Below are 23,376 nucleotides of genomic sequence, written 5' to 3' on the forward strand. Positions count from 1 at the left end.
GAAACGCTGGCAACCAGGAATGAGTTAGCTGGAAAATTTTTAATGTCCAATAACGGACCATTTATATTGGTATTACATACCACTTAGCTCGTCTCCTTTCTCCCAAGTCTTCCCAGCCCAAACTTTGCAACATTTTTGTAACACAAAAATCGAGCTGCTTTTCTTTGAATTTTTTCCAGTTCCTGAATCAAGTAATCTTGGTGAGGGTCCCATACTCTAGTTGGGGTCTTACCAGAGACTTAAATGCTTTCTCCTTTACATCCTTACTACAACCCCTAAATACCCTCATAACCATGTGCAGAGATCTGTACCCTTTATTTACAATCATATTTATGTGATTACCCCAATGAAGATCTTTCCTTCATTGTAAATACCTAGGTATTTACAATGATCCCCAAAGGGAACTTTCACCCCATCAACTCAGTAATTAAAACTGAAAGGACTTTTCCTATTTGTGAAACTCACAATCTGACTTTTAACCCCGTATATCATACCATTGCCTACTGTCCATCTCACAACATTATCAAGGTCATTTTGCAGTTGCTCACAATCTTGTAACTTATTTATTACTCTGTACAGAATAAAAGCATCTGCATCTGCCAGCTCCATCAGTTTCCATCTTTTGTATACATTCTTCTCAATTTTTCTTCTCTTACCAATTTCTTACATTCTAACATAATGCAATATTAATTTTATGATGCTTGTACCTATACATGGGTGTGAGATCAGCCTGCAGGGACTGGACAGTGTTGATAATCTGCAGGGCAGTGACAGTTTTATAATCATTCCTTCACATAGTATTCAGCATCAAAACCTAGATTAAGTAGCAGTGTAATTAATGATATAAACATCAAACTAGCTGCTGTTTTCAGAAGTAGCAACTTTCTAAGAAATGAAATAGTTTTGCTCATTGCACTAAATATTGCCCACATTCTGTAGTTGTCACAGGGATGTTTGCAGTTGCTGCAAATGATTTAATATCATCGGGAAAAGCATCACTTACTCTACCCATATAATATTCACAGAATCCATGAACAGAGTTTTACTGCACACATTCAACAAGTTAGCAAATTCCCAAATTTGTTTATTGGCAAAACAAAGGTTTTGACTTTTTTTTAAATCCATGACTTAGATTTAGATTTTGCACTAATTTAACACAGATGTTTCCGATTTTTTATAAACTTCGGAACATTCTGTTTATATGGTTTTTAGGGATGCCTAGTAATGGGATATTTTAAGTAATTACAATTCTAGGTTTTGCACAAAAGAATGTCTGTCTAGAATGATGTGAACATCAAATGGCTATGTTTTCATCAGAAAATGTGAAAAGTTTTTTCCTTAACACATTCACGCCCACCATTTGAGCGGGCTTTTTAAATGGCTGGCCCAGCTATTCCCGCTGTTAGTGGCACAGCAAACAACAATGAGTTATTTTCAACAAGTTCTGAACTACACAAGATATGGAAACAAAATCTTGCACATACCTTAACGAAGACCTCTAGTATCTCTGGAGGGTGTGGTAGCTAATGTCACACTTTTCTGGGTGAATGGGAACACACTGCACTTTCCACAAAAATAGCTTGTTTCACAAATTATTTTTGAAGCACACTTTGCACCTTCTTGAGGTGGAACTGTACTTCATTTGATGGTGGAAACTTCAAGGAAATATGCTCTTTCCTCGTCCCATCGAACCTAAATAGTGGATCCTTGGCTGCTGCCCTTTCTGACGGCAAAATCACAGGATGTGGACATCGAGCTGATGAAGTGGATGGTGCTGAGATGTTGCAGAGAGGTGGACTATACTTGTATGTTGGGTTCACTCTTTTCCTGGGGCAAGTTCCTAATTACTGTCTGCATGAAATTCAGGATTGTTATTGTTTTTTGAGGATTTGAGTTATGAAAGACCCAAAATGCATTAAAAAAGTGACCAGTACATTAAATAAAAGAAAACCTTTTTTGGCCACTGTACAGTTTTTCTCATGACAGGATAGTGCCAAGTACTGGTCTGCAGTATCAACACCATGCATGTATTGATTTCACAGACTCTAGTTTCAGGTTTTTTTTTTTTTTCATATTTGTTTGTTTCAACCATTTCTGCCAAGTGGATGGTAGTTACCATAGTAATAACTGTTTTGTCCCTCCAAGAAACATGCAATGCATCCTCGTCCCTCCTGAAAGTCATTTTGCCCCGTTTGAGATTTGCCTGATGTTCCTTTAGATCTTTCAGTACACTTCTATTTGACCCTATTGTTCCACATACTGCAGTGTTCTGTCCCCATGATTGTTTCACGAGTCCAACGCTGTTGTAATAATTATCCATATATTGTATTGTGTATACCCCTGATCAAGATAATTTTCAAGCAGCTGAAAAACTGTGCTTTGTAAATTTGCACCACTTGCATCATATATCATGAGTTTAGTTATATCCTGTGTTAGACTCGCAAACCATCCTCACTAAAATCCCATATTATTATACCGGGTTCTGTACACAGAATCTCAGGCACCCTATCCAGGCTAGCATTCCCTCATCCAGAGCAGTTTTCTGTTTGGGGATAGAAAGCCCTGTAGATCTGTTGCAATTTTTTTTTTTTTTTTTTTTTTTGAAATGGGTCTAATTTATATAATCTGTCAGTGCTGTGTTCGTATTCGCTGCTGTCACTTAAGTGGAAAAATGACAAGATACTTTCGAAACAATTTTGTGACATGGTTTTTGAGAAAATAAGAGTGGAGAAAATAGGATCTTCTGTCTAGTACATTCTGAAAGATGGTTTACTAATGATGCTGGTAGTGAGCCTCAATCCTAGGAATTGTCTCATTTCCGAAACAGTCACCAGACCCCAGGTTTATGTAAGAGAGTGTTCAGAGAAGGGACGTGGCACAGCACTGATTACCTGACTGGCATACGGATTTGTTTGCTCGCACAGTTATACAAGGAATTCAGCTGTGAGAAATAGTTTAACGAGTGACATCTCGTTACTGTTCTATGTTTCTATATTTAGGCCTGGTTTAGCTGTAAATGGGATAGCGGGGGGTGGAGGGATGAAGGCAAACCTTCAGGTACTGTGCTTTCTGTCATGTGTCCAAGAGAATCTTCTTCACTGTCATCACTGTCACTCTCACTTAGTTCTGAAATTAATTCATCACCTGAGTCTTCACTGAAAAGGATATCGGCGTCCCTAAACGCCATGGTTACCCTTCAGAATGCAATTATACACATGCTTGTGCAGTCACAAACCAACTACACAACTAGCTCGGCCAGCTCTAGCCTTCCTTCAGAAACAAAATTTAAAAAATGCATTGGAAGGGAAAATCTCCAAGGCCATGTGGTTTTGTTTCTGGTGAGTAGAAACATTCATAACCTCTTAACGGGGCATGACGTATATATTTGTACGTTGAATGTTGCAGGGTAATGGGCATGACGAATATATACGTACTCGTCTTTTACCGCAAATATCTCCTGGGTATGAAGAGCTACTTTGCTGCGTAGTGTATTGTCGTCTTAATTGATGTTCTTCCCTCTCGATGACAGCAGATACCACATGTCACGCTTCTTGACGCTTATTTGTTTTTATTTTACAACTGTGCGGTGCTACTTGTCTGCAGTAGGCCAAATATGGCAGCATCTAGTTCAAAGCGTAAGTTCGAAACACTCAAAGAAGACGAGATTATTCAACACTTACGGAATGATTGTGATGATTTATCTTCTCAGAAATCCATAGATGAGTGGTTTGATACAGATGAAGGTGAGTCTGATAGTGAAAGTGGTTCATTAAGTGAGAATGAAGAACATGGTGAACAACATGACGAATCGGATGAAGGTGAAGTGCTAGACATGTTTCACCCTTTTCCACCGCATGGTGTTTCACGTCAGAAATTCGTATTTTCTGGTGCTAGTGGTGTAAATATGGACTTCAACGATGAATCCAATCTGTTGGAATATTTTAAACAGTTCATATGTTTCAACTCATTGCCGAACAGACCAATGTGTATGCTAAACAGATTTTAGAAGCCCATCTGAACTTGAAACTACGGTCACGAGCGAGAGATTGGGTGGATATAAATCCAACTGAGATAAAAACTCTAATTGGATTTTTAATGCTGCAGGGGATAGTTCATAAGCCAGAAAACAGTATGTACCGTACTTCTCAAAATGGGAAAGTATCGCAACCCCTTACTTTTCGAAAATTATCTCTGAGGCAAATCACTGCAGTTTTAGTGAGGTAAATGACGTAACGGACTGTGAAGTTAATGTAAAATCTTTCACAATGTCACTAGCATCATGTGTAATTCATAAATATTCCTTTCTTTTATTTGTTTTAATTTGTTTATTTATATATATAAAATTCAAAGCTGCGCTTCTCTGGGCTAACTCGGATACGGTCCAGAGCATGGACGTGCGGTATAGTCAGTAACTCGGATACGGGCATGAATGTGTTCAGTAACAAGCATGACATTACTAAGTAACTGAAAACATAAAAATACTACAATATGATCATTTAATTATGTTATAAATATATTTGTTTAATGAACAAAACACTCAAATTTCAACCAGGTAAATGACCTTGCAGTTAATGAAAACTGGTTCAGAATGTCACGTGCATGATATGATATTTATAAATACCCCTTGCTTTTATTTGTTTCAACTTTCGGCTATAAAATATGGACCAAACTCTGGAATTCCGACCAGGTAAATGATCTTGCAGTTAATGTAAAAATGGTTGAACATTTCTCCAACATTAAAATTAATTAATTAATTAATTAATTAATTAAAACGCCTTTTGTTTACTTTTTGTATCACAGGTGAATGATATTAGTAACTTTTCTGCCTATCCTACCGTGTAACAACAATCTGCTGAAAAAAATACACAGGGCAGGTTACACCAAGCACATCAATAATACCCACTTAAGAGGATAAGGGTGTTACCTTCATCTTTCTCGCACATATTTGTGATAAAAATAAACCACAGGTGTGTAGGAACGGCTAAAATTCAAAGCTGCGCTACTCTGGGCTAACTCGGATACGGGCATGAATGTGTTCAGTAACAAGCATGACATTACTAAGTAACTGAAAACATAAAAATACTACAATATGATCATTTAATTATGTTATAAATATATAGATTTAGTGGTATTTAGGAATGATATGTTGCAAAACCTTCATTCAGAAACAGTTGAGAACATGCCAAAATAAACAAATATTATGAAGTAATCAAGTAATTCATGTCTGTTTCACCAGTCACTTAACTTTTTGTAAGAAGACAAAACAGCTGATACGGAGGGACAGATCACACTTTGGGCACAGTGTGGTTGCTTTCTTCTGGCAAATCCTGCATTTCAGTTGTTTCTTCTTGTCTGTATGAATTCCTACTGGGTGATCAGAAACCTAGTGTTCTCATCCATAATACCAGGATTCAACAATACTTTGGAAGGCCTACTTTTACTGGTTACAACCTGTTTGTTTGATTCCAGAATACCTATAGCAACTCTTCTCTAAAAAAAAAAAAAAAAAAAAAAAGGAAGAGAAGTGATCTGTAATTACACCTGTACAGATACCAGGTATTCTGTTCAGCGACATGTATGAGGTGAGCAATGATTGGGAAGTACCATTTCTTCCCTCCGATGGACACCAATAGGGAGACACATTCTGGTCTCCATGATCAGTACCTCTCATGTGACTTTCATACTGCTCAAAAAAACTGGGTTGGGGCACATTTATATTTTGTCTCTTCTGTCTTGAAAAGTGCCCAACTTGCCTCTGAAAAAACCTCATCACAATTTGTTACTATTGTAACTACTGTTATCATTCCATTTGACAGTGGTGATACCTACGGTAAAAGGATACAAATGATTAGATTTTGTATAATAGTAGATTATCTAAAACTAAGCACATTTTAAAATCCTCTTACATGCTTACCTGAAGTCTTATCTTGCCAGGCCTTCTTTATCTTTAGTTTTCAACTGGAGACAGTGTACCATTTTAGGAATACAATTTTGTTGCATTGTTCCCATTGCTCAAATACCTCTTACTTTCAGGTAAGTCAGAAGTTGGACATTTATGAACAAATTGTCAAAGTAAAAGCGCTTTGGCACATTATCGAATAACTGATCTGCATAGGTCATTTCTACTCCTTATCCCAGACCTTTCTCTGTATATGTCTCACTGCAGATGCCAACTACTTGGTAAGGGTCTAACCACATAAAATATCCATTACTGGTACCACCACACTACACCAGAACTAGAAGCCAAACCATATAATCTTTCCTGAAATAGAAAAAATAAATGAGTACCAAGATGCATTTTATTTTTATACAGTAATAACCTGGAATGTGAAGTTAAAGGCATCTTTCAAAAATTGTTTGCATCCATGCCTTCCAAAGCATGTAACCATTGACTCATGAGTGAAATGACGACATTCATGAGGTCCAGAATGCTGGAAGCGTTTATTGAACATGCTTAGCAATGTGCAGATTTTTGCAAAATGAGCTGACTTCTGTAGGTAATCATTACAACACATACGCAAGTTCATCATGATGGAGTTGAATCTGTCTCTTGAAATGGCCTTTGACATACGTTCATTGAGAGTATCCTGTTCCACTTGCTGGTACATCCTTCTTCTGGGGACTGCTACATATCCACTAATCAAGAGTACTGCTAGAAACACTAGCATTTAATTTTCAGAACAGTCTCCTACTTTGTTCTTCTGTTTTGTGTACTGATTTATATCAGTGATCATCATGTTCAGAATTTCATCGAAAAAATACTTTCACTGGATTTGAGTGCTGCGATTTATGTTTGAAAGAGTTGATACATCATACAGATTCCCCTGTAAATTTCCTTTTGTAAGCCTTCCCCACCCACAATACTGTTTTTATTTATTACCAAGACTGGTAGGTCCATTGTAGAACTTGTCCTTCCAAACTTACTAGATAGTGGAGATGGTTCAGGTCAGTCGAATCGCCATCACTGTTCGAGTCCAATATTCACATAAATATTTCTTACACACAACTGGCGATGAAGACTTGTCTGCTATATGGTTGTCAACAATAGATATTCAAGTGGCGTGCAACTGATGTGCCAGATGATGATTCCCCACACATATTTCTGATAGCACATCATTTACAAACACATCGACATTCAGCTGACTTCCAGGCAGATCATCTATACATGGGTTGTCTTCTACAACTGAATTCTCATCAGTCAGATCATCACTTGCATTGAAATGAAATAGCATATGGCTTTCAGTGTCGGGAGTGTCCGAGGACATGTTCGGGTCGCCAGGTCCAGGTCTTTTGATTTGACTCCCGTAGGCGACCTGCGCTTCATGATGAGGATGAAATGATGATGAAGACGGCACATACACCCAGCCCCCGTGCCAGCGAAATTCCTGACCCTGCCGGGAATCGAACCCGGGACCCCTGTGACCAAAGGCCAGCGCGCTAACCATTTAGCCATGGAGTCGGACTATCACTTGCATTAAGAGGTGGCAAAAGGGCAACATCTACACAACCACATCTAATGTCATCATTACTATTTTCCAACACATCTAGTATTTCATGCAGTGTAATTCTCCTCCTGGAAACAGAAAGAATATATTATCCTTACCTCCTTCCAGGAGGACCCGGAAGAAAATAAAGTATGTTTTTACCTCTAATGAATGTAAGTTCAAGAAAATTTAACATGCATGCAGTATATTAGGTCCCTAATCCTTGAGATATTATACTATAAATTCCTAAACATTATTAATGAGTTTCAGTAAATTATATATAGTTATAACAAGGTCAGTCAAATCGTCCATCACTGTTCAAATCTAATATTCACATTAATATTTCTCAGTCCAGCCTCGCGGTGTAGGGAGCAACGTGTCCGCCTCTCACCCGGCGGTCCCTGGTTCAATTCCCGGCCGGGTCAGGGGTTTTTAATTGTCAATGATTAATATCCCTGGCCTGGGGCTAGGTGTTTGTGTTGTCCTTGATGTTCCTTTCCTCACATTCAACACTTTACACTTCCCCCATTTCGAAATACACGTAGGTTCACAACATACGGTGCAAAGTAGGGGCAAAAGATCTTCTTAGGTCGATGCCCCGAATAAATGGCCTTAAAAAAAATGTTGCTCACACACGACTGGCGGTGAAGGTGCATCTGCTGTATGGTCCGCCAACAATGGACATTCAACTGGCGTGCAACCAAAAGTTCAAACATTCTTAAATAATTTAATAATGTACTTTGTCATCTCTTAGGCTATGCATTCGCCCTTTCTGGAAGGGAACATCTGGGTTGTATTTCTCTGTGTTCTTTAAAGTGGCACTACCTTCAATGGACATACGTGCAGCTGTAGTGGTGAACATGCTATTACTTAGGTTTTTTACTTATTTTTTCAAGAAGTAATTACTGAGCAAGTTGGTCATGCGGTTAGGTCGCGCAGCTGTGAGCTTGCATTCGGAATATAGTGGGTTCGAACCCCACTGTCGTCAGCAGCCTTGAGGATGGTTTTCCGTGGTTTCCTTTCACACCAGGCAAATTCTGGGGCTGTGCCTTAATTAAGGCACGGGCTCTTCCTTCCCACTCCTAGCTCTTTCCTATCCCATCATTGCCATAAAACCTATCTGTGTCGGTGCAACATAAATTGTAAAAAAAAAAAAAAAAGGGAAAAATTCTGGGGCTGTACCTTAAGGCCACAGACGCTTCCTTCCCAAACCTAGCCCCTTCCCATCCTTGCATTGCCAAAAACCTTCAGTGTGTTAGTGTGACATTGAACCACTAGGAAAAATCATAATTGACAATCCGTTTGATGTGAGCTTGAAGTGTATTTTCTTTATTGTTCCGACTACTAAGCGTTCATTGATAATAAAAAGCAATTTCAGTACACATCTTGAAACACTCTCATTATGTTAAAAGTTTTGGAACAGTATTATTGCTATGAAAAAGTAGGTGAATGGTATGTGAATACTACTCGTATTTTATTTTAACCCATTCAAGTCACAATAAATGGCCTCGCTGGGCTGAGTGGCTCAGATGGTTGAGGTACTGGCCTTCTGCTGCCAACTTGGCAGGTTTGATCCTGACTCAGTCCGGTGGTATTTGAAGGTGCTTAAATACGTCAACCTTGTGTCGGTAGATTTACTTGCACATAAAAGAATTTGTGAGGAACAAATTTTCTAGAAAATCGGCGTCTCTAAAAACCGCCGAAAAGTAGTTAGTTGGACATAAAAACAGTATGATTATTATTAATAATTGACCACGTTGTTGTTTCTGCGATCAGATTTAATTCGGCCGCCAGTACTTTGAATGCACCTGTCACACAATAGCATGCATAAATTACTAACTAATCAAGATAATTAACTCAGATTTTGCATTCAATGCCATTGAAAGTTATGACTTAACCATACTTCATTTCTTGAATGACTGATGGGAGTGGTACATTTGTTTCATTTGAAATAATTTCAAAAAGAGCAGATCCTTGTTCTCTAAAATCATCGCACATTTAGATGGTGGATCGGACCCTAACTTTTTTCATCTATGTAAATAGACGAGTCATGATGTGAGTAGTACAGTTTTTCATATATGAAATTACGTGAACTAGTGTTATGTAATTTTTAGTATTGTATTTTATACACAAACATAATTTTTCTTTGCAGTGAAATATCTTGGTTTATTGGCCATGTCCAAGATATTGAAAACTCATCCAAAGTCCGTCCAGGCACATAAAGATCTCATCATGCAATGTCTTGATGATAAGGATGAATCGATTCGACTAAGAGCATTGGATTTGCTGTATGGCATGGTAAGAATGTGAAATTTCTTGTAAATGGCTGCCCAACTAAATAAGTTTAGATAATGTGATGTTAACATATGTTTTCTTAGGCTGATTGAATGTTACAGAACAATTTTGGAAGCATAATATGCATAAATCATTTTGTAGTCGGTGTGATTTTCTCTTGCTACCTATTAATCCTCATTTTCAGTTGCATCTTCTTGATTTCAACAGTATGTGGGTTACATTTTTCTGGAACACGCTTCTTATATTGACACTTTTCACTCTTAAAAGTGTTTTGGAGAGATTATAAAGAAATAAGCAGAATCGAGGAGGGTTTCTTCTCCAACACTGATGCCACATTGTGCATTTTTACTGGTTTAGTGTAATAGGTCTGGTTTAAACAAAGTGTAAAAATGCATTATTTAAAATGAGAACTTTTACCCTACTACATCCATTGGAAGCCATCACAACATGCTAGACTCAAGGACATATGAAAGAAACTTTCAGATTTTTAAACATTTGCTTGTCAATAAATGTGTTACATTTATTCAAAATAGTTCTGAGATTTGGAAATAGCAGGATTTGAACAAGAAACTTTATGAAAAGTATTGACATGAGGATAGAGAAAGGTGTTCATGGTCTAGTTAGCAAAGGTCAGTAGTGAAAGATTAAAGAAAAAGAAATGTTGACATATTCTTGAAGAACATTTTCTTCTTCATTTTTTAAGTAATGTGGGCCTCAAACTATTTTCTTTTCCTGCAATGAGATGACTCAAGGCCCTTGAAAATATTTGCAAAATGTCTGATCCTTTTTTCCTTGTTTGCACAATCGTTCATTGAAGTCATTTGCGTATGCAGATGGATTAGTTTCAACTGCTTCATAATTAGCATAATCTTAATTCCAAACAAAATTATGCAAAATGCTTTCCCTGTTAGGATGTACTGTGGTGATTGTTCTCTGAAATGGAAAAATATGATCATCAGAGAGAAGGGGTAAAGTGGAGAGTATAGTTCATTTGAAGTAGAACTAGCAGTGCAACATCCTCAGATTGCCAGACACCATACTGCTCTTCTGGTGAATCAGCATTTGATAAAGGGATATGATATGATATAATGAGATATGATATGGTGTTTCATTTAATTGAAAATTGTCATCATCTTCATCATCAAAAAGAACAGTTTTATTGTGCCAAGAAGGTAGCCTTATCATTTTGGAGACCAAAATCAGACCAGTATCCAGAAATCGAAGAACTTTTAACATATTGTTGCGTGCCAGTCCTGTGGTAGCTCCTTTCCTTACTTCCAGGAAGGGGCTGGTGACTCAGACAACCTGGAATCTCCCAGCCGACCTGTAGGGTAGGGCTGGCCTTTCTGTGTATTGTTCTCGGCAGCCGGCTTTGTGATAGTACATATATCACACCCCCGAATTATATGTAGAAGTTAGAGATATTATTGTCAGTATTCGATTTATTATTATTATTATCATTATTATTATTATATTTCATTTGTATATTTTGCCATTTATATTGGTAAGCTGGAAGATATCCACATATGTAGGTATGAGTAATTTGTTTTGCATGAGTGGGAAAACATTGCTTTAATAACTCTGGTAATTTGAATGAGTCATATGGCTACCCCAGTGTCTGTGTGATGTACTTGTGTCGGGAAATTCATGAGTCATGTATATATCCCAGCCTGATGAGATGAGCTTGTTGTTGTACCAGGGAAATTCGATGATTCGTGTAAAACTCCAGAGTTTGTTATTGTCTTGGGAGGAAGAAGTAGTTCAGGGCTTGGGCTTGAGAAGAGGACCACCCATGATTGGCTGGCAAGCACCAATCCAGACGTATCATCTGAGAGGAGGGGGATGTTGATGTCTATAAAGGTTGATCATACGGCGGCAACCAAGGACATGGTAAGGGAGATTGTAAGGGTGGTTGTAAAGGTGAAGGTAAAGGAACGAGAAGGAAGATAACTACAACTACAACTGAGGCACTGTACGGGAAGGAAGTGGTGCTGATACACGGTACTGGAGTGACACGGCTGCAATGGACTGGACTTCAAACGTTCGTGGAGCGTAGTCTTGTTATGTTCGTGGAAAGTGGCTGATTGTGGAGAGTGCTTGCGCATTAAGTAGTGTAGCACTTGTGGCGGCCTAGCATTATATGTTGGTGAAAGCTATCTCAGACTTTCCATAATTTATGTTGAGGATCGACAGACGTGTGTATATATCTTTACAACAAGTGTTAAAATATGTGAACACAGTAGTACAAGGTACAGTATCTGTGTGATGTGATAACTGCCGATTATGAGAATCGGTAAGTCGAATTGATATAGAGACAGTGAAGGGTATTTATCTTCAGACATGTACATTGTTCATCGGACCATCTACAAATGGTAGCTTAGTTCTCGCTTTCGTTTTCCCACGATTTTCATTATTGTTGTTGTTGTAAATACGGAGTCTTCCAGCAATATTTTATGTGTGTATTATATGTATAATGTTGTATGTTGATGAGGTGCTCATGCACGGAATTTGTTAAGAATATAGTTAGCTATTTTAGAATCAGTGTTATTGATGAACCTAGGTGCAGTTCCTACCAAATTAGTCGTTTTCAGGAGGTTAGGTAAGGCCTGCAGCAGATGTACCAGTACGCAGCATTATGTACACGCCCTGGGATATACAGTTTATCATGCTCTTATCTAAATTCGAGGGATCCATTATGGTGAACTCTGGCGCCCATACTACGGACATTTCGGTTAATTATGCTTATTATTAAGTTTTTGAGTAATTTTATATATATATTTTATTCATGATTATATTCATTATCATCAAGAAGAGTTACAGCTTACTTGTGAGTTTCTTTGAGATTCAACGGGAATGTTCTGCCTGTGGTGACATCATGAAATTTTTTGTTCAAATCATGCATGCTATAAACAAGGGAGGCAAGCCGCAGACTGTCAGTCAAGAGCTGGACTCCGTGTGGGAGCCAGTGTGACACTCGGTGAGTTGGGGGGTTCAGTGGCTGTCGCTAGTGTCCCACCGAGGTTTGAACCAGCTGTTGTTGTAGTGTCGGAGAGACCAGTGAGTGTGAAACTGGAGGCGACAGAACGTTAGGCTGTACCGTGTGTTTCTGTAATTCTGTGGACTGTGAATCACCGTGAGCCAGTGAGGAAACGCGCTATCACGAGTGCGAGGATAAATGGACCTGTGTTAATGTTCGCCATGGTATCATCCTGCTGCTGAATACTGTTGAGCTGTTCAGTTGTTCACTGCATGGGACTGTGCGAAGTACTGGACTATCATTGGAGTCAAACCGACGAACCCAGTCATCATGTGTTGTATAGCCAGGGGCACTGTGTTCAAATCCAGCAGTCTATGCACATTGGCTATAGGTGGTGACTGGACTTCGGGGTGGGGAGTGAAAGTAAGGATGAGTGTCCCAGATAAAGGAACGGGATGGACCCTTGCTGCGCCATAAGGTAGAGAGATTTTTAAATAGACTGGTAATTAGTAAGTGTGGCCATTAATAACTGGTTACAATTGTTTGTTTGAATATGTACCGTATGTGCATTTATTAGGTCATCCTGAAATAAATTAGAGTAATGAGTCAGATGGAGTTTTATTCATAACAATATGTAACTGGATGAAGAAACAGTGGCTCTTCTGTATCACACAAAATTCTACAGTTAATGTCACTGGAGATCACAAAGAAAAGCAATATAGGAATCTCATAGTTTAAAAGAAGCAGAGGGTGACGGTATAAATTCATGAAGAGGAACAACCTTTCTCTTTGAAGGAGGATATCTCTAAGCCAGCAATTGCCGAGGAGTGGTAGAATTTCTTTGTTATTTTTTATTCTGAATTTAATTTCAAATATTTTCCCTCCCACTTTTTTGAGATTAAAACATCTTCAAAAAGCAGGAAAATAAGGAATTTGTGAGGTAGAGTAGTCTTCAACTTGTAAATCTCATTTTTATCCTGCATTGGCATCAACTCAACTAAGGTTAAGGTTGAAGGAAGAATCCCACCTTCCAATACTTATTTGCCTTTTTTGGCTAGTCCATAGTCATTACTCAACCACCGTATATTCACAAGATTTTCTCTTTTTCTTTCTTTGTTTAAAATTTCTTTCCTTTTGTTACAGACTCCCTTTAACACCTCAAAACTTCGTCTCAAGAATTAACCTCAACTTTGGTTTTTCTTAAGGAGTTTTGCCCGGTCATCATATTTCAAATTTAAGTCTATCGTCATTTACAAGTTATTTAGAGTACATACTAAAAAACAATAGGAACTTCTTTAAGTATTTTGAAGATAGATCACTTTCTAGGCTCTCTTATGCATACAGATTTTGTTACAAATATGAACATTGGATGGTTGATGTTTGTGGGTTACTGTAGTCGCGTCCTAGTTCGTGAACCATGGGCAACGGCTGAGTGGCCTAGTAAGTGGTCCTGAGAGTTGGGATACCAGTTGCTATGGAATGGGAGTGGGCATCTCGGACATATTCTGAGTCATGGCCCTCCTTGTGCTCAGGCGGCTAGGACTATACAATTCACCGATGGTCCATAACCCGTTAGAGGAGAGATCCTCACTTGGACTATGTGCAAGTAGGGTAGCATCCTGCTTCATGAATTTACCGAGCTCAGAACATTTTAAGCAAGCCTCGGACCTATGGGAGTAACGGAGTCCCACTCCCATTTGACAGGCGAAGGACTCCTTGGAAACAACTTGGCGAACGAAATGGAATTCGATGGGGAGCTATCAATATTAATGGGGCTTATGGAAGAAAGAAAGTAGAACTGGCTGAGTCAGCAAAGAGGATGCATTTGGATGTGCTAGGAGTAAGTGATATTTGGGTAAGGGGAGATAACGAGGAAGAGATAGGAGATTATAAAGTGTACTTGACGGGTGTTAGAAAGGGAAGGGCAGAGTCCGGGGTAGGGCTCTTTATCGGGAATACCATTGCACGCAACATAGTTTCTGTTAGGCACGTAAATGAGCGAATGATGTGGGTAGATTTGTCATTTGGAGGAATTAGGACGAGAATTGTGTCCGTGTATTCACCATGTGAGGGTGCAGATGAGGATGAAGTTGACAAGTTTTATGAAACATTGAGTGACATCGTGGTCAGGGTCAAGAGCAAAGATAGAATAGTACTAATGGGTGATTTCAATGCGAGAGTTAGGAATAGAACTGAAGGATACGAAAGGGTGATTGTAAATGTGGGGAAGATATGGAAGCTAAAGGGAATGGGAAGCGTTTGCTAGACTTCTGTGCTAGTATGGGTTTAGCTGTTACAAATACATTCTTCAAGCATAAGGCTCTTCACCGCTACACATGGGAGGCTAGGGGTACCAGATCCATAATAGACTATATATTAACAGACTTCGAATTCAGGAAATCTGTCAGGAATGTACGAGTTTTCCGCGGATTTTTTTATTGATACAGACCACTATCTGATCTGTAGTGAACTAAGTATCTCTAGGCCTAGGGTGGAGAAAGTGAAATCTGTCTGCAAACGAATAAGGGTAGAAAATCTCCAGGATGAGGAAATTAGACAGAAGTACATGGATATGATTAGTGAGAAGTTTCAAACAGTAGACAGTAAGCAGGTTCAGGATATAGAAAGTGAATGGTTGGCATACAGGGATGCTGTAGTAGAAACAACAAGGGAATGCCTAGGAACAACTGTGTGTAAAGATGGGAAAAGGCGAACATCTTGGTGGAATGATGAAGTGAGAGCAGCTTGTTAAACGTAAAAAGAAGGCTTATCAGAAATGGCTCCAAACAAGGGCCAAGGCAGACAGGGATTTGTACGTAGTTAAAAGAAACAGAGCGAAACAAATAGTTGTGGAATCCAAAAAGAAGTCGTGGGAAGATTTTGGTAACAACCTGGAAAAGCTAGGTCAAGCATCAGGGAAACCTTTCTGGACAGTAATAAAGAATCTTAGGAAGGGAGGGAAAAAGGAAATGAACAGTGTTCTGAGTAATTCAGGTGAACTCATAATAGATCCCAGGGTATCACTGGAGAGGTGGAGGGAATATTTTGAACATGTTCTCAATGTAAGAGGAAATCATCCTGGTGGTGTTGCGAACAGCCAAGCTCATGGGGAGGAGGAAAATGATGTTGGTGAAATTATGCTTGAGGAAATGGAAAGGATGGTAAATAAACTCCATTGTCATAAAGCAGCAGGAATAGATGAAATTAGACCTGAAATGGTGAAGTATAGTGGGAAGGCAGGGATGAAATGGCTTCACAGAGTAGTTAAATTAGCATGGAGTGTTGGTAAGGTACCTTCAGATTGGACAAAAGCAGTATTTGCACCTGTCTATAAGCAAGGGAACAGGAAGGATTGCAACAACTATCGAGGTATCTCATTGATTAGTATACCAGGCAAAGTATTCACTGGCATCTTGGAAGGGAGGGTGCGATCAGTCGTTCAGAGGAAGTTGGATGAAACCCAGTGTGGTTTCAGACCACAGAGAGGCTGTCAGGATCAGATCTTCAGTATGCGCCAGGTAATTGAAAAATGCTACGAGAGGAATAAGCAGTTGTGTTTATGTTTCGTAGATCTAGAGAAAGCATATGACAGGGTACCGAGGGAAAAGATGTTCGCCATACTGGGGGACTATGGAATTGAAGGTAGATTATTAAAATCAATCAAAGGTATTTATGTTGACAATTGGGCTTCTGTGAGAATTGATGGTAGAATGAGTTCCTGGTTTGGGGTACTTACAGGGGTTAGACAAGGCTGTAATCTTTCACCTTTGCTGTTCGTAGTTTACATGGATCATCTGCTGAAAGGTATAAAATGGCAGGGAGGGATTCAGTTGGGTGGAAATGTGATAAACAGTCTGGCCTTTGCTGACGACTTGGTCTTAATGGCAGATTGTGCCGAAAGCCTGCAGTCTAATATCTTGGAACTTGAAAATAGGTGCAATGAGTATGGTATGAAAATTAGCCTCTCAAAGACTAAATTGATGTCAGTAGGTAAGAAATTCAACAGAATTGAATGTCAGATTGGTGATACAAAGCTAGAACAGGTCGATAATTTCAAGTATTTAGGTTGTGTGTTCTCCCAGGATGGTAATATAGTGAGATTGAATCAAGGTGTCGTAAAGCTAATGCAGCGAGTCACAGTTGCGATCAGCAGTATTCTGTAAGAAGGAAGTCAGCTCCCAGAGGAAACTGTCTTTACATCGGTCTACTTTCAGACCAACTTTGCTTTACGGGAGCGAAAGCTGGGTGGACTCAGGATATCTTATTCATAAGTTAAAAGTAACAGACATGAAAGTAGCAAGAATGATTGCTGGTACAAACAGGTGGGAACAATGGCAGGATGGTACTCGGAATGACGAGATAAAGGCTAATTTAGGAATGAACTCGATGGATGAAGCTGTACACATAAACCGGCTTCGGTGGTGGGGTCATGTGAGGCGAATGGAGGAGGATAGGTTACCTAGGATAATAATGGACTCTGCTATGGAGGGTAAGAGAAGTAGAGGTAGACCAAGACGACGATGGTTAGACTCGGTTTCTAACGATTTAAAAATAAGAGGTATAGAACTAAATGAGGCCACAACACTAGTTGCAAATCGAGGATTGTGGCGACGTTTAGTAAATTCACAGAGGCTTGCAGACTGAACGCTGAAAGGCACAACAGTCTATAATGTATGTATGTATATGAACATTGACTTGTTGAGTGTTTAAACTCAATAAGAAGGCATATTTTATCTCTTCATCATCGTGTTTTAATTTCATATGTGCCAATTTTTGTAGCTTAATACACATTTTTTAGCTGAAGATGTTCCAAAACAGAGGAACGAAACATGTACTTTCTTAGACACTTAACTAGACTTTAAACCGGAATATGTTTGTAGGTGCATAGACTAGCCATAAAAAGCAAATAAGTAGTGGAAGGTGGGATTCTTCCTTCAACCATATCTTTAGTTGAACGGTCTGCTATGTTTCTTCTAATTCACATAAGGTTAAATTTTTATACCCATAATTATTTATATCCATTAGCTTCAGGATTTTATGAACTATATACAGTAGAATGAATGAATGAATGAATGCCTTATATGTTTTATCAATTTTCTTCTTCTGTCTCAATGTACATTCAGTAAAGCAGCAGTGGGCAAGTCAACAGATACAACAGTCCGTATATTCATTCATTCAAAACTGCTTTTGGTCTACCCCTATATGTAGGTAGAAGTGTGGTCTGCATTTGTGGCTCTTATTTGAAACCATCATCTTCATACTTAAAATCATCTCAGTTCCAGAAAAAATTCTCTTTTTTCACTTGTGTAGCATTCACTGACAGAGCCCATGAATCCTCTAGGTATCCTGTGCCTGCTTCAAATCAAAGGCCCATTTGCAGGAGTTGCTTTATTCAATGTAACAGTTTCTAATTTGGCCTTTTTCTAATGAATAATGACTAATATCCTTTAATTACCATTCTTGCATTTTCCTAATAGCACATTTTCTTTTATGTCACTGAAACTCCAGTTGTCATTACCTGAAAACTGAGAAATATTGGGGGGGGGGGGGGGAAAAGCATTCTGAGAATAATTTCATGCCAGGAAATATGGTAGGTAATAGCTTTATGGTCGTAGGCATTAATTCATTTCTTTCAGTATCCTGATACCTTTCAAGAATTCATGCCACTCCTTGTAAGTGGGGGACGCAGACAAAGAGGACACCCATGTACCCCCTGCCTGTCTTAAGAGATAACTAAAAGGGGCGATCAAGGGATGATGACATTAGAACCATGAGACTACTTGTGATTAGTACTATTATGTGAGGAACACCATGGATTGACTTTACCTGTGATTAGTACCACATGAGGAACACCATGGATCTACTTTACCTAGGAGTAGTACCCTTACGTGAGGAACACCACGGGTGTGGGTGTTGCCTGTGGTTAGTACCACTGTGTGTATTCCACCTAGGCTGAGGGGGTGACACTCGGCTGTGCGGACTAATGTCCATGCAAGGGTAAATGCCAAACGCTGCGCTGGAATATGTCAGTTACCCTGTATTCGGAATGGGTCTGCGTTGCCTTTGAGTAGTACCACTATATGAAGAATACCATAGGACTACATTGCCTCTGATTAGTACTACTATGTGAGGAACACCATGGGTCTGCGTTGCTAGCAAGTGGTACCCTTACCTGAGGAACACCGTGGGTCTGTGTTGCCTGCGATTGGTGCCATTATGTGTGACTACCATAAGTGTACATTACCTGTGATTAGTACCACTATGTGAGGAACATAACGAGTCTACGTTTCATGTGATTAGTACCGCTATAGGAGAAACACCATGATTCTGCTTTACCAGTGATGAGTACTATTATGGGGGGCCGGTGACCTGGATGACGGACCCCATTTTTATAAAAAGCATCATCTCAAAAGGCATTGTGAATTGGACCCACTGATGGTTTTGGATTCATGGTCATTTTTTCATCATCATTTGTTTTATATTTTAGTCAGTGGATACATTTTTGAAGTTTTAATTATAGTTTTTTTTCATTGCACCTCGTACCATTATGGGCTGGTGACCAAGCTGTCAAGGCCCTTTTAAACAACAATCATCATCATAATCAACAAAATTCGTGCCTAAAATACTTGAAATGATCTCCCTACACCAGTTTAATATCTAGTATGTAATCTTCAATCTTCTTCTCTTCACTACAGACTTTAAGATCGTTGTTAAATTGATAATTTTTCGGATATTCAAAATTTCTTACTGGGCGGTTCACATGCAAGGACATCACAACAATAATCCCCTCAACAAATTTTGCATGAAGTTGGAGAAAAATCTTTAATTATTTTATTAAATGTGTAATGTTTTGTAATATACACAGCTTTAATTAATACAATTTTGTTTATTGCTGAATGAATAAATTAAATACATTTAATTTTCATTATAGACTTTGTCTCCAAGATATGCACCTGAAGTAATGTAATATTACCTGTTAAAAGCCTGTTCTAATTGCCAACAGTGCTGGGGTGTTGTAATATTGTTCTGCACAAGTTTCTTAATGCACCCGAAGGCAACGACTGGGAGTTGTCATATTTGAACTCTAATTTGTAACTTTTACTCATTTTATTCACAGACTTGCCAGTGTGCTTATCCTTTTCTGTACTTCTTTTCATGTTTCTGTCTCACTAAATACAACTTTGTCACTTCTGTGTTCCTTTCCTCTTACCACCTGTATTCATCTTTATGAATACTTGCTCTTTCCGTTCTCACATACGGTGCTGAGACATGGTCCCCAACTAAAAAACAGGTCAACCAACTTCGGGCCTATCAGCAAAGGATGGAAAGAAGCTAACTGGTTGTTTCTCTTAGAGACCATCTCCGTAACACTGTCATACGGCTACTGGACCAAAGCATGTATGAAAAGAGGTATGGTCAAAGAAGTGGAGCTGAACTGGGCCTGTAGTAAGAACTAAATCCCAGAAATGGATAAAGGCAGTAATGAAGTGGTATCCGAGAGATGGGCAATGGAGATGATAATGATGCCTATTGTCTAAATGACCAGATATAGTGAGACAATCTGTGGGACCATTGTGTATGGGAACTGTTCAAGATAGAAGAAACTGGAAGGTGATGGGAGAAGCATCTGCTCCAAAAGGGGATTGATCAGACTCTGGTGGTGGTAATGATGATGATGATGATGATCTTATGTCTTGTCCTTTTTCCTGTCTTTATACAGCATTTCCCATATCAAAACCGAAGGTCCGCCAAGACGCCACTCGGTGAATGTTGAAGTCTGCCCTCCGGATGAAGCTGGGAAGTAGAAATGAGCTTGTTGGTGGCCAAGAAGAAAGGGATGTGGAGAGAGCCCATCTATTTGAAGATGTGGAGACAGTCCTTATCCATTCGTGCTTTCAGATTTGTCCTCTTCTCTGCTTGCTGTTGCTCCTTCTTACCCACACTGACCCGTCATTGTGTTTATCCTATGTGTTCCTTCTGTTGTTCCTATGTCTCATAATATATGTTGATGAATCACCTGTTACTTTCCATTAATCATTTGCAATTTTGTACATGTTCATAAGAAGCACCCCACTGTCATAGTTCCCTCTTATTGATACCAGCAAACATTATTTTCACTTTCATCTATGTCTACTCAGCTTTTGGTTCTTCACCAGGTGTCTGCATAAGTCTTTTCTGGTTTCACTAAGAGATGACGCCAGCGAATATTATGCAGTTTATGAATTTGACACATATGTCAATTTGTTTGTCTGACATTAACCTAGCAACACACATAAGTTCAGTCCACCAAACACTAGCATCTCTGTTGTATCATTGAGTGTTCATGTCGATGTTTGTGCCTGAAAAAGAGGATTTGCGGCACACAATGTTTTTCTTATTTAATCAAAAGAAAAAGGCTGTGGAAAGTCATTGTTTGCTGGTAGAAATATATGGTGAACACGCACCATCGATTAAAACATGTGAGACATGGTTTCGACAATTTAAACGTGGTGATTCCAATGTGAAAGACATTGCGCGCTCTGGTAGACCACAAAAGTGTGAAGAAGAGCAATGACCAAACTCCAGCTCAATAACAATTGGTGTAAGCATTAAATGTGTCACAAGAGACAATCAGCACACGTTTACTAGCATTGGGGAAGATCAGTAAACTCGGTAAATGGGTCCCACACAATTTGATTGAATGACAGATGGAAAATCGTGAAGTCACTTGTGAAATGCTGCTTCAACACCACGAAAGAAAATCATTTCTGTACCAAATTGTGACGGGTGATGAAAAATGTTTGAAAACCCAAAGTGGAGAAAATAGTGGCTGTCACCTGGTGTTGAAGGACCGGCTTCGCCAAGGCCTAATCGCAATTTCCATAACACACTTCTCCGCCTTGTCAATACTTTACATTTTATATAATTATTTACAGTACACGTTTCGAGAGCTACTACTCTCTTCTTCAGCAGTGTCAAAACATCAAACTAAATCCTTGGGCTTGATACATTTTTACAAATACAATCATCAACAGAACAAATTATACATAAATCTTGAAATTGTTAAAATATTTCTTTGTGTCATTTAGTAAAAACTTTAAAAATAGAATAATTTCAAATCATAAAATGAATAGAACCTATTAAATTAGGCACTATGTACTAAAATTTAAAATCAATTTTAAATCTGCTCTGCTCTTTAAACTTAAGTCCTTATCTACACCTAAAAAACAAATAAGTTTCTTTGTGTCTAAATTTACACTTACTATGTCATTTAGTAAACACTTTAAAATAGAATACCGTATTTACCCGAATAATCCCCACCATCGAATAATGCCCGCAATCTCATTTTGAAAAAAGGAAATGAACTAAAATTCCTTTCATCGGAGGAGTAACTTGGGCATAAACAAATATTTCGTATCACTCCGCGAGGTCCATGTGGTCTTAACGCAAATATCACTGCTATGAAATATATTTTCTATGAAGTAGGTCTACTTACGTGACAGGTATTTCATTGATCTGAACTTGATATAGGCTCGATTCCCTGTAGATGGGAAGATTCATTGTCTCTTGCATCACCAGAATCCTCTCCTAAATTACTTAAAAGTTCGTCACACTCCACGTCTAATGCCCGTAGGCGGCTGGAATATCAAAATGAAAGATAAAATCACAGAGACGAGTAATATGGTCAAGGTTATGCAATTAATAAACGTCCTAGATGGATAAAAGAACGTGCGACATATTTCCAGGACTACGACGACTCTAATTTTCAGACACATTTTAGGTTATGTAAAGCTTCCGAACATAACCTGGAATTCCCAACACATAGGTAGGCCTAAAATGAATTCTCAATTATAGCTAATATCTTGTACGGTACATGGCTGGGTGACTTTTAATGAAGAATGAAGGAATACTGGCTTATTTTTTGAGTGACATACAATGTGTAGGCTATAATTGGTTTTTCTTATTCCCTTTGTTAATGCTTTCTGCCACAAAGTTCAGTAACAATACACTCTCTTGGAAAGTCATATTAGGCTTCTTTCTCCGTTTCTGCTCAATAGTGGACATAATTTATGCAAATTATTTGCAAACCCTGAATGGAATCAAAAACTTGTTTACAATTCGATAGTGGCGGCAGCACGTAGTCATTTGTTTTCTGTATGTCACTATGAAAAAATGCGGTTCAAACTGAGATTGAAATGAAAACTTAGTTTTGGTAAACCGAGATAATAAATTCTGTGGTGAATACGGAAGTGAGCGTTATCCGAAATCACGATATATCAGAGTTTTGAAAATCTAAGATAACAGCAAAAGTTACAGACGTTGGTGAATACGGGCCTAAAACACTTCTCACACGTGATCTCTTTTTACTGGACAGTAACACGACCGATGATGGATAATTCTTTTCGTACAACGTAAACACTTGAAATAGACACACCGGCAAAATCTGATGTTAGTTTTGCGATACAGTAAAACCTTGTTAATTCGTTAATACAGAAATCGGACTTCCAATTATGTGATTTTGAATTAACAACCATCTTGTAATTCAGAAATGCCAACCCTCACCAGATTTTGCGGATTCTGCTTTTCCGCGTACTGCCTGCTACGTGATATTGTGGCTTTCCTTAAAATGCTGAATACAAA

At 38.7% G+C, this 23,376-nt stretch overlaps 1 protein-coding gene and 1 long non-coding RNA gene across 2 annotated transcripts in view; one reads left to right on the plus strand and one right to left on the minus strand.

Annotated features, from left to right (window-relative positions):
* The window catches only part of g (adaptor-related protein complex 3, delta 1 subunit-like garnet), a 580,467-nt gene that overhangs the window by 225,764 nt on the left and 331,327 nt on the right, over nucleotides 1–23,376 (plus strand). Inside the window, exon 11 of the mRNA XM_067141336.2 lies at nucleotides 9,637–9,782. Within this exon, the coding sequence (XP_066997437.1) occupies nucleotides 9,637–9,782 (146 nt within the window). The remainder of the gene's footprint in view (nucleotides 1–9,636; nucleotides 9,783–23,376) is intronic.
* LOC136864396 (uncharacterized) lies at nucleotides 5,513–22,481 on the minus strand. Its single transcript, XR_010859301.2, has 3 exons — nucleotides 22,232–22,481; nucleotides 5,915–6,262; nucleotides 5,513–5,825 (listed from the first exon to the last, which is right to left on the minus strand). It is a non-coding gene; the product is annotated as an uncharacterized lncRNA (long non-coding RNA).

The sequence above is a fragment of the Anabrus simplex genome, chromosome 2 (assembly GCF_040414725.1).
Source record: "Anabrus simplex isolate iqAnaSimp1 chromosome 2, ASM4041472v1, whole genome shotgun sequence".
In the NCBI taxonomy this organism is placed as follows: Eukaryota; Metazoa; Arthropoda; class Insecta; order Orthoptera; family Tettigoniidae; genus Anabrus; species Anabrus simplex.